The sequence below is a fragment of the Corvus brachyrhynchos genome, unplaced genomic scaffold (genome assembly GCF_000691975.1).
Source record: "Corvus brachyrhynchos isolate BGI_N302 unplaced genomic scaffold, ASM69197v1 scaffold255, whole genome shotgun sequence".
NCBI lineage: Eukaryota > Metazoa > Chordata > Aves > Passeriformes > Corvidae > Corvus > Corvus brachyrhynchos.
Genome location: NW_008238358.1, coordinates 4,161,864 through 4,174,603, shown reverse-complemented (window position 1 = coordinate 4,174,603; position 12,740 = coordinate 4,161,864). Strand labels below are relative to the sequence as shown.

Below are 12,740 nucleotides of genomic sequence, written 5' to 3'. Positions count from 1 at the left end.
GAGGGCGGGGGGGGGGGGGGGCAGAGTGGTTTGCTTTGGGTTTTTTTTTCTTTCCTTCTGTATAGAGATGTATATTTTGGTAGATAAAGCATAGAGAATGCAGAAGCAATAGCAGTAGAAACAAACCCCTTCAGGGAGAGGGTGATGGGGAGCAGTGGAGGCATTTGTTTGTACCTCTGGGTACCAACTTCTGGGTTGAAGTGGGGTGTGGGGGAGAGAAGACTTCATCTGCTACATCATCTTCATCTCTGGGGAAGGACATTAGCTGAAACTGCCAAGATGCAGCACAGATGTGGTCAGAGACTAAACTGTTGCCAAAGCAAATACAAAATTTTGTTGCATTCTAAGACTAGTACCAAATGTCTTTAAAGAGGAGCACAGTATGTCGTAACTTACAAACACTGCAGGATTTACAGAGTATATACTTTTTTCCCCTCCCTGCTAGAGATTCTCATCCAAATACTGACCAATTCTGACCTTGCTTAACTTATGAGCTTTGACAAGATTACAGCTCATGAAAGTATGGTTGCGGGGCTAATATTTGTAAAGTGAGTTTATGGAATAAGACCATATAAATTCATTTTTATGACTGAGCACATATAAAAAAGTTATAGGTCTCAGTGTTCACTCTACTTTGGAACCCAGTGGTTTCTAATGAATCACTTTTATTATGTAGGCAGTTTCTTAGTTGGAAGGGAGGACCAGTGACCGAGAAGCCATAGGGATAAATTCAGACTCGGTGTAAGCATATGAAGCATTGTTGAAGTCAAGAGAGTCATGACCAGTTACAGCAAAGCTGAATTGGACTCCTGAGTTTTGCTGAAGTGGCTTTCACATGAGAATACATAGGCCAAAGGTGAGCCATCTATCTGAAAGTCCTTGAACTTCAGATTAGTTCAGATAAAAGGGAACCTGTGCTGCAGTCATCCACAGATTCTATTTTCATAATACAAATACTTGATGGAAATTGTTTTGAAAACCCAAAAGTATTTCTGTATATGTGCCCATATACTAAACACCAAAAAATTGCTAGAGTTCTACCTTCCACAGTAGAATACAGAAGATAAAGTGATACAGAGAAGATGTAGGGATTAACTTCTATGGACCCTTGACTGTGTATGAATTAATTATTTGCCCTACTGATTCAGGACTGTATTTAATCATTATGTTCTGCAAAAAACCCCAGTATTTGTGAGAGGGTTGAGTTAATGAAAAAAAATTTATTGCAATCTCCTTGTGGTTGAAGGGGACTTTGTTTATTCCTTCTAGGGCTTACTGAGGAAGGGTCCAGGTCATCACGTACATAATACATTAGTGGATTACTTTTTCATTTCTGCCAGGGAATTTTTTTCTGATGCCTAAAAATGTAATTAGATGAAATTAATGTATTACAAATTTCCCTGACAGAAAACAGGAGTTTCTTTTAGCTTATCTCTATAAATTGTTAGTGGGTGGAAGCCAATTGTGACTGGAAAGGGATCTAATACATGTGCAAGTGTTCAGCTCTTCCACTATGAATTAGTATTAAGCTTCTTTCTGGTTATGGTACACTAGCAAGAATAATACTGTACTGTACTCCTTTGGAAATAAACTACAGAGGGATGATTATAAAGTAAGATTAAGCACTGGTAAAATGTGCTGGATACTTCAGGGAGGAAAGTATGTACAGAGCTCCTGGTAGCAAAATGTGCTCCGGCCAGTATCAAGCATGTTATGCTGCCAAAGGGAGAGTGATTCTGAAGGACTGGGACCAACTGAAGTAGCTCTACTGATGTATTGCTATAGTTGCAAAGGATTCATCTGTAGTTCATTACAATTTCATGAAACCAAGGGTTTGCTCAGAAAGGAAGAGTTATTATTTCATAAACAACTTCTTATTTAGCTCTGCTGTTTATGGTTTTGATTCTGCATCTAGAGCATGCGAGAGACAGAATGTTTCTAACTCCTTTCAGCATTTTAACCAAGCAGCTGATCAATGTCTTCTGCCTTGCTATTAAATGGATTTTGAAAAATTCTTCAAACCATATCAGTCTCATATGCCGATTTAGTTCTTTGAATTTACCCTCAGCTGGGAATTCTGCAGGCAACTGTGATTCTGTTGTGTTGAACACTTACTTGAAGTGTTTCATCCATCATCATTTCTAGTTCTTTTCTGATGCAATGTAGTTTGTGCTTTGTCTTTCTTGAAAACTGAATGGCTGTTAAATTATCCATTCATCTTTCAGATTTGCTGTACAATTTGAGTTCCCTCTATTGGCTGTCTCTTCTACCTTATCTGCCAACTTTTCAATCTACTTCCTCAGATCTTTATATACGTTTCCATACATGACTGCCATTTCCTTCACAACACATTGGGCAGATAATTCTAAGTAAAACAGCAACAGAAATCGTAATATTATGAATGATTCAATTTTTCTCACAGATTAGGGCGAAAGCCTTTAGTGAAGCTTAGCTTCACTGAAGTCAAAGGGAAATGTTTGTTTTTCTATCCTCTCCCAAATACCTTTGTTGATGAACTGCCCTTTCAGTTGAGACTGTTTTGGCGTAAGATGACTCAGAAGTAAGCTGAAGTACTCTTGTCTGAAGGGCAAAAGGACTCCTTTCTGCTGCCTCTTCTAAACATTTTGGAGAAACTAGTAAATTCCTAAAATTGTTGACAGTAATACAATGTTGCATCAATAATCTCACCAAGTTATAAAAATCATAGCAAAAATAATATTCTCCTAATTTTCAAAGGCAAAATGAAACCCTCCCTGTTCTCAGGAAGCAGAAAAAGAGGATCAGGTTCCTTGAGCCTTTTGTAAGAAGATGTTCATGATAGTCACAGACAAAAAAAATCTTTGCTCTGAAATCACCAAAACTATGCTTTTCCATATTATACTGTGAAACAGTGATGGACTTAGATGGAAATTGCAAATAAAATCATTCTTTCTTCTTTTCCTGGTTTTTCTTTCTTGTATAGCTCTTCTTAACCTTTTCTATTAGTAAGAAAGTAGCAGAAAAAAACTTCTCAGATTAAGGGCAATAGGTAAGAAAAACAATTTGCTAATGTTTATTCCATTACTGGAAGTTTTAATACAGGGATGGTATCTGAGTTTTCTGAAAGTTCCAGAGAATTCATTCTGGGTGGCCTCATTTAGATTCATCATTAGTAGACAAGAAACAAAGCAAGAAAAGTGCTGAACCTACTTAAGTTCCTATTTCAAGGCTACAGAGAGATCCATCTAATTTGCCAAAAATCTCTTTTCTCTGGGCCAAACCCTTATTCCTAACACAATCCTTAGTTACCAACTTCCCCCCAGCACTGGCATTTGGCCTGATTAAGTTTCCTCTGAAGCAAAGTTCTTACAAACACAGCAGAATATGTTGCACCTGCTCTTGCTTGGATAATATTACCCACTGGATTTCAACAGAAAGGGAGACTAATTTGATCTGCCAACATCTGTTTGATCTGCCTCAGTCCCTGGTATCACGCACTGCATCCTGGGCTGATGTGCCTTACTAATCCTTGTCAGGCAGGCACTCTCAGGAAGCATAAATGCTTTATCTCTCAGTTTCTGTGTCCAAATCAAATGTCAGAAACAAACCCTGCCAAAACTGTGCATCTTTACGGTATTCTTTAGGCTCTATTGAAAGTTATCCTCCTCTTCGTTCAGCATGCTACAAAGGAAAAGCTGGCTTCAATGAGACTCACACAGAGCTGATCAAGTTGCTTCAATTGAACAGATCTTTCCAAATAGCTTAGTCCTGATTTTTTTTTTTTTTTTTTCATAAACTGTTAAGTGTTTTAATGAAACATGTTTCACGGACTGTCTATATATTGTGCATGGTCAACAGCTAGTGAGTTCCCTGCCCCCTGACTGGTTGCTAACTTAAAATGAAAGAGCAGTGCCCTGACTTTTTGTATCAACAATCCCAGGTGTTGGTGAATGGTGGAAAACCATTTCCATAATGTTCATACAGATAAAGTCTTCTTGGTTAAATAATTTAAAATTTTTTTCAGTTCTAATTGTGTAGACAGAACAAAAATATCTGAAGGAAGAAGTCATTGTTTTGGCTGCATCCAGTGACTCTTGCCTGGGTAAGGACTAAGCCATGCCATACAGTCCATTCTGGACAATCAGGGCTTCTTAGAGGAGTATTCCAAACCCTGAACTTCTTATACAATATTTTGTCATGCAAAATTGTAATTGAAGGACAGAGAGAAAGGGATAGAAGTGGTAACTGAGGAAGGGCTGCATCAGGATATAGCAGTATAAGCAGGATTGTTGAAGAACACCTTTTTAATGGTCTCTGCAAATGAGAGGTTAATCTCTCGTCTTAAAATTGTAAGTAGAGTATATATCTTTGGGAAAAAAAAATCACTCTGTGTGTATGTACTTCCAATTCCAGTGTCAAAGTCAACTCTTGAACCAGAGAAGTTAAAGCACAGAGAGCCGTGACTGTTGAATAATTCTGTGTACTTTTTCTGTGCTTTGAAGAGGCTCTACCATTTATGACACCCTGTGCATTTAATCTAAGTTTATAAGAAGAATAGATGCTTTTGCAGCTACATCATTATAGACAACAAATAGATTTAATTATAAGGCCAGACATTATCTTCTGTAGGAAGGCAGGCATATCAGAGCTCTTGGAGTTACAGACTGAGTGATCACATTTCTAAGTACTTCAAACAGTGTGATAAAGAAAGAATCTGCCCCTCCACATTCCATTCAAAACACTTAAAGTACTTGCTAGGCTGAATGTTTCCACTCTTCCCAAGTTCCCCCTAGAATCCTGGATGGAGTAATGCAAATTCGATTCTGTAGATACTATTATATGTTTGAAGTTCTCAATACCCAAGAAAATCTTGAATAGCTCTAAAAATAGCACTAAAATGGAGCAGTTCAAGGGAGCACCAAGGTAGAGGTGAGCAGGGCAATCTCAGGCACGCATAAGTTGTAAAAGCCATGAGCTTCTTTATCTTCCACAAAGACATCTCCCTTAAATTTAAATAGCTGCTGTCATTGTCACTGACTACCTGACTATGTATTTATCTGCCCAGAAGCAGAGTGCATGGCCTTTGGCCCTGCTATTCATAGCGTTACTGTCTCTGCCTAACAATGCCCTGAACAGAGCTGGGTTTCCGTTAGCATCTTTTGTTTGATGTGAATCGCTGAAGCTTTGATGTTGTTTGTGAGAAACATAATCATTTAAAAGAATAAGATCTTCACTCTCCCACTCGGTGTGCTCCCCACAAAGAAATCTAATCTGAGCTGGGAAAAATCTGTGACTGATCCTGTTTTAGGTAGACACAAATGAGAGAGTCCAGAAGAGAAATCTGTTAGTGTTGAAACTCTTACCATCTCTTTACTGGAGGGTCAGAGAGGTAATTTGTCTTCATTATAAAAATCCCATTTCCTGTTACACATACATTTATGTTCAAATAGGTACAGAATGCTTTCTCTGTGTGGTGAACACAGCTGTCAGCATAGCCATAGTGTTTTATTTTCAATGGGGTGCTTCAAATTTTCTGCTTTATAGGATACTCTAACAAAACAAGGGAATTAGTACTTTATGCTGATGCTACCTTAGTAGTTTTGAAATGCTCTACAGCTTTAAAAAAAATGCATTTTTAAAGAGAAATTATTATTCTAATAAGCTTGTTTCTCATCTCTACTGATAAATGTTTTTCTTACTGTCATATTTGAATGAAGAGCAAATGTGATGCAGTAAAGTGTAACTAAAACCCCTAAAATCTGAGATTCAATGTAAATCGATGGCTATTCTGCTATCAAGGCAAAAGCTCCACTGTTACATAAAAATACTCTGATCCATGATCACTACCGTGGCAAAAAAGTAAATTAATAAAATGATGATGTCCTAAGTGTAATAAAATGCAATGAAAAAAACCTGAGATGCTTTTATCTTCACAGACCTTTGATCCACAGTGTGAAGGAAATGGATTTGATTACTAAGATATGAAATTGGAGGTGGCTTGATTCCTACATAGGAATGCAGATAGGGGAGGGAGCAAGGGAGCAGAGCTGTGGCTTACCTTGTGCCAGGAGCAGAGTCAGGTTTACAGAGAAAGCACAAAGGGTTTGGGTTTAGACACTTGGATATGGGAAAACTGTGCATAATTCCAGACATTAATTTTTTTATATGTATAGCTATATCCACCCTCAGTCTATACAGTAGCTCATGGTGTAGTACATTTTGTGTATCACTGACATCCTTTCTTCTGGGTGGGATGGGCATTCCAAGGGGCAATCAAACAGGACTGCTAATGGAAGTCGAATAGATCTTATTGATTTGCTAATCACTTGTAAACCTTCTCACAAAAAGGGGCCAAACTCAGGAACAGTTCTAGCTGGGTAAGCAGAGGGATGTGATCCATGTTCCCTAATAAAGGAGACTTCATTATCCTTTACCTGGGAGAACTCCTGCACCTCCAAGTGAGTTGGCTTGAGCTACCTTAAGGAAATGCAGAAAGCAGAGCAGATAGAGCCAAATCTCCACAAAGGTTTCAGAACTGAGGAAAAAAGATAAGCCTAGAAAAGCCATAACTAAAATGTGCTGCCAAGTTTATATACTATTTTAAATATGAACCATTCCTTGTGGGCACTCTGGTGTAGCCTAGTTCATAAGCTTGGACTGCAGAGAGGATACAGTTTGTTCTAGTACTGTGAGAGGCACTGGGATGATATCAGACCACCCCTGGAAGTTTAGGCTGTGAAGATCCTTCAGTTTGCATACTTCAGATGTCCACAGCTGCCAGGAATATCTGGCTCTTGGAAGTTACTTTGAGAAAAGACAATTTCAGGGAGCTCTGCTGATCTTACATGTGACTTTAATAGGAGTTGCCAGCATTTACTGGTTGCTGGGATCACCTCTGCTGTGTGTGTGTGAAATAACACAACACAGCATTAGGTCCTACTCTAGCAACTGCACTGGTAGGGACTGGTGCATTCCCCATAGCATTCCCTTTGGGGCTCTGGGTGCTATAAAATCCCACATGGATACAGGATTTCTAATCACTAGCATGGAAAAAAATAAATACAAAAGCCTTGATTTTGTTCTCTATGGTTTAATGTTTTAATTTTGGTATGAAAATAAGTGCCAAATGTTTATAGATTTTTTCAAACATAGTTTTTCTAAGTACTGAGCTATAGGAGTACTGCTAATATTTTACTGATTTATCAGCTGCCACTACATCCCTTTATATTGCATTTGTAATAATATAATCTGTTCTCTCCCCACATGCAGTTCCTACAATGTACTACAATGGCAAGAATTTTTAAGAATGTAAAATACCCCCAAAATCTAGGATATGGCCAGAGTTGTAGTGTTCAGCCAGCCCTAAACAGAGGATTTACAATGCCTGAATACTCTGCTGATGGGATATGTGTATTGAAGTTTGATTAAGCTGGATATGAAAATTAAAACTTGGCTCCACACTGAAGAGAGAATCTCCTGCCGTGTGATACTATGGTATAAAGTTTTCTGTTTACCCCTAAGGCTGGTGCTGCTATGACTTCCAGGTTTGATGGTGTCTCTTTTTAAAGTTGTTGAGCAGCAGGCTAATGGCTGCACAGCATGATGCAAACACAGTGGAAAGCAGGGAAATCAGATGTGAATATATTCCCCGGAGATCTCCTGCTAAGATGGAGCTAACTAACCAGAGCTTTAGTGCTCAGATGTAGTTTCCTCATGCAGAGGATGGGCTGATTATCAGCTCTTCCTGCTTTACTGTACATTTTTGGATTACAGATGCTATTAGAAATAATGAATTCTGCTATAATATGCATTCTAGTGTAATATGAGCTATTTTATTGACAGGAACATTCTTTTTAAAGAGTGTCTGTCCAAGATCAGTGTCCATCGTCCCTCCCCCATATTGTCCAAAATTATCTTGGTATTTTAAACAATATAGATTTATATTCTTCTCTGCTTGCTTTGCCTTAATTGTTTGAAAACAGTAGCTGTAGTTTATTTCATCAGGACAATGACTGACCTTAGAAAGGGACGGGATCTCTTGGCAAAGCAGCAGCCTGGCTTGCTGCTTACACAAGTGTCTGCTCTCTGTGTCACACAACAGGAATTGCCATTGCTCCTGGGTAGTCATTTCATTATTGCCATGGTGGCAGCCTCAGATTCCACAAGGTATAGAGGGGAGAGGGCACATTGTCCTTCTTACGGGCCTTATTACGTCCTTATTGTATGATATTGGTGATATATCTGGTCTATAAAATGAAAGGAACTGCCAACATTCAGGCACAAGTTCATCATTTTAATGTTAAGATGGGAGCTGGTATTGCTGTGCACCATCACTGACCTGTTCATTGCTTTGAGGTCTTAGGCAATTTAGGGTGTGGTGGGAACAGGGAGAACTTGTTGCAGTTCCCCAAGGATGCTGAGTGAGAACATCACCCTGTTTTCTCAGGTGTCAGTGGCCAGTCTTTGGTGGCACAAGGCAGTCTGTGTGGTTTCAGTCAAATCCTGAAGCTGTTTAATCCAAAAAGGCAGAAGCATTGTTCTGATAGGAAAAAATTATTCCTGAAATGGTGGTCAAGCATTGGAACAGGTTGCCCAGGGAAGTGGTGGAATCACCATCCCTGGAGTGTTCAAAAAACCTGTAGATGTGGTGCTTAGGGATATGGTTTAGTGCGGACCTGGCAGTGTTAGATTAATGGTTGGACTCGATGATCTCAGAGGTCTTTTCCAACCTTAATGATTCTGTGGTTATCTCTAGCCTTAATAAAGGAGTACTCAGGCATTTACACACTGTGTGCCAAGCACCCAGGCAGTCTGTGTAGAAGCACCTTTAAAAGAGTAAACTGTGAGTTAAACAGCACAGGTTAAACCACAAATTGTCACTGACCCTAAAGGCTTGGCCTAGAGTGCCCCTTAGCAGTTTGGGAAGGTGCCAGAAGGAAGCACAAAGGCTCACGCTTGAGTTTCCCTTTGGGTCACACAGCTTTGGACAAGTTTGACAGCACCGACTGAGACTGTCCCTCTGGCACATCTCTGTACAGCGCTCCATACCTCACCATGGTGAGAATCAGTTTGTCTCAAACACAATAATCAATTGCCCTATCAGCTTTTGTAACTTAGAGAGGAATTATGGTTACAGACATTACCACCATCAGGGAATCTGAAGATTTCTGCATGGAATTCAGACTTTTGGTAAAGTCTAAGTAAGATAAGAGTTTAAATAGCTTTCAAGGCTGCTCTGAAAGCTAACTCGTTCCCTAGAGAGACAAGAACAATCTTCTATGGACTCTACAGGAGCAGTAAGTAAAAATTACCTCATACAATGGCATGCAGATGCTATCAATCCACTCGAGCTGCAGCCTGGGTAGTTCATGTTTCCTGTTCCGATCAAAAATGGCCTGAATTGAGAAGGGTACAAAACTGTCATGCTTTAATTGCACTGGAGTATTTTACAGACACATCATCCAGCACTTCACAGCTATGATCAAATTCTCACAACCAGAACACTTTGTAAACCATAATCAATCTTTGCAGCTGTCTTCCTACTGCTTTGCCTGGCATGAAAAATAAACTATTTTCAATTCTGTTTTGAAACTTTTAGGCTGAATGTGTTTGTGTTGTATAATTCTGTGGTGTAAAATAAATGCTCCACAGTTGGAGTTGAGCTGGTAAATAACCTCCTGCAAGAATGTAAAGTAGATACCTTTGAGTAGAATTTTCTGTTTTCTCACATAATGCTTTCCAGCTCAGCAGAACAGTGATGGATCTGAGCTGGCTCTCTTCCTCCCAGTTAAATTCTTTAGAATAATTTCTACCCTTCTTGTGCTGCCTCCAGATAATGGCTGCTCAACATTTTGAGTTATTTAACCTGGATAGGGCTTTATCTTCTAATTATTCAGTGAAAATCTTTATGAAACTTTCCTAGTTCTTGTTTGACACTTTATACGCATCTGCCTACAATCCACTCAATTCCGATTTATCCCTTCAATCACACTACTATATTTAGGTGTATAATTAGAGAAATGCATTTCAGCATTTGATACATCAAATAACATAGATACACATAGATATACAGTGGCAACATAAAGTAAATCTGACAATTTTGATTTCCGTAGGTAGCTGTGATTTTTTAGTTCAATTCTGTGTATTAAATCCAACACCTGCTGCTTAGAAAATTCACTGATAGGATAACCTCAGGAATAGATACAGAAAACAGGTAAAAGGGCTCAATGCAAAAGTGACTGTGTTGACTGGAGAGCTTTTATATATGGTTATAAATGCATATCCTTATTGGAAAGAGCTTTTATTTATTCTAAGATTTTTCTTTATGTACAAAATACAGTTCATTTTTCTGAATGAGCCCAATGATATTTTATTACTCTATTCAAGTTAGTAACTATTTCAGAAGTAATAAAAACTTACTGAAGGGGTGAGTTTGAGTTCAGATCTTTCTCTGTCTCCTTGTTCAAAGAACTCACTGGTTACCAGCTCGGCTGCCTAAAATAAAAATCGTGATAAAGATTAGAGCTCTTGTTATATAACTTTTAGGATAATGAGTTTTTGCTCAGACCATGACTTCAGCCTGTGCTTAACTTTAAAGAAGTGAATAACCTCACTTACAGGACTGACATCAGGCATGCGTTCATATAGTTTTTGGGACTGGGCATACAGGGGGTATAAACAGCCATAGTCACTGTCAGGCACAGGGACTTACCCCTTTTTGATAGGGAATTGACTTGGGGAATTACATTGTGATGCCAAGGTAGCACTCAATGCAGCTATAAGCAACTTATGAACTGAGACCAAAACAGAAAATTATAACTTCTTGTTGGCATCCACTATTATGTAAAAATGCTTTGTAAAACATGCAAGAGCTCTCTGATTATTTACAGGCTGTTGCCCTATAATAACAACTTCACTTATCAAAGAAACTTCATTAACCAATACCCTCTGTTGTTTTAATCTAATGTGAATTCATAAAGGGTTTTTTCCCCCACTAGGCTTTACTTTTTCTCCCAGTGACTGTCATCATTATAGGATCTGGGTATCTAAGTATGAACTCAGATTGTGATGATCATCTTGATTTAAAATCAAGAAGTGGTAGGCTGGAAGTTAGAATGCATCTTTCTGACTTTTGTGAATGAAGATATTCTATTCAATGCAGAAGTTCTATTCACTTGTGCTTCTTAGAAGAAGACAAGACTTAAAAATAAATATAGGTATGGAAACCAGAGGGATCTTAAGAAGGCAAACAGTAAACAGTTCTGATATAGTACTGTACTCTTGCCATGTGGGAGGCTTTGAAGGTATGCACATGGAACATTTTGAGATGCAAAAACCTGGAAGCCAATCTACTAAAGAGGCATACACATCCTAAGGCTCCTGTCATGCCAGTGTATTGTTTTTAAGCTAGGAAATTATTTCATAGCGCCAAGGCACAATTGGGTAAACTAAGCAGAGAACCTGAACTTCATAAAATCTCAAAATTTCTTGCTCTAGCAACTGCATGGTAGGTAATGTTCACAAATGCTAAGCTTGCTAAGGGGTACCAAAATAATTTGAAAGTAGGTGAAGGGATGTTATAAAGTACTCTTAAATCTTAAGCCAGGCTATCACAGTTCGGAATTTTATAATGTATGTAATCCAGTGCATTAATAAAACTCTGGATCAATATTCCAGATAAAGAAATAATTTAACAACTTAGTAGCAATTAAGGGTTTCCCAAGTGTATTGTATAAAAATAATCAAGACATAGTATCATCCTTGTCTCTCAGTGCTATTCTGATCCTGTTCTCCTTATGTCCCTTTCTCTCTTCTTTTATCTGTTTCAACCTTCTCTTCCTGAATTTTTCCGTCTTACATGTGGTCTTTATTCCCTTTGTTTCAAATACATTTTTTTCTTGTGGCACAGTTAAGGTTCAACTATTTCCTGTTTTGCCTCTGTGGACTTACTAGCATTTCTGCTGGACTTACTAGCACTTCTGCTCAACCAGGTAATGTTTCAAGTAATACCAGACTGGATTTTTCAATATAAAGTAAACCCATATACTAAGCTGCAGGGGACTTTTCACCTGTAGACCTCAAAAGTGATAAGCAGAAAAAACCCTAGTTTGCCAGTGGCTCCAGTACTAATTCAGCAGCATAGCACAAAGATTCACAACAAGGAAAGCAGACCCTACCTGACATTTGGCTGTCAATGAAAATGCAGAAGCTAACTGGGTTAAGGAGAAAAAATGAAGAGGGATTGCACACACTGCAGCATTGGCCAGGTGGCACTGAAAAATCTTGTTACTCAATTTCCCAGTGCAGGATAGAAGAAGCTTTCCTTATTTCCATGTGAGGTGACCATATTCTGGCCAAGTAGAGCAACAGCCTTAGAAGAACTGTTGTCACAGTCTGCTGATAAAGCAAAAAAGTCTCACTTGGCAAAACTGAAAGCTGAGGTGAAGCCCTCCCCCCATAAATGTTTTTTATTCAGTTGATGAGCATGTAGCTTTCATATATCCCTTTCAGCTTCTGTTACTTCTTTGTCCAAGGAATCTGGCTGCTCCTGCATCACTAGTTATCTGGCCTAGCTTTCTCTTTTTCATCCCAGCTTTATAACTATTACTTGCTGTTACATCAAACTTCTTCCAGGTGTGTACCCAAACCCAGCTGCTCTGGTGTATTTTCAATTTGCTTCTTGCTGCTGTCTATTCCTCCAAAACCCGACACAGTCTGTCTTCTACTGGCTTGTTGTGGACCTCAGTGAAGGACAGAGAATG

The 12,740-nt window shown here is 38.8% G+C and overlaps 1 protein-coding gene and 1 long non-coding RNA gene across 4 annotated transcripts in view; one reads left to right on the top strand and one right to left on the bottom strand.

The window, feature by feature from the left end:
* PDE11A (phosphodiesterase 11A) overlaps positions 1 to 12,740 on the bottom strand; it is a 115,258-nt gene that overhangs the window by 6,469 nt on the left and 96,049 nt on the right. For all 3 annotated transcript variants that reach the window (XM_017735809.1, XM_017735807.1, XM_017735808.1), the window contains 2 exons: positions 10,399 to 10,473; positions 9,291 to 9,374 (listed from right to left, as the gene is read on the bottom strand). In XM_017735809.1, the coding sequence (XP_017591298.1) occupies positions 9,291 to 9,374; positions 10,399 to 10,473 (159 nt within the window). The remainder of the gene's footprint in view (positions 1 to 9,290; positions 9,375 to 10,398; positions 10,474 to 12,740) is intronic.
* Positions 1 to 12,740, top strand: part of LOC108447044 — a 111,452-nt gene that overhangs the window by 3,881 nt on the left and 94,831 nt on the right. The window lies entirely within an intron of this gene.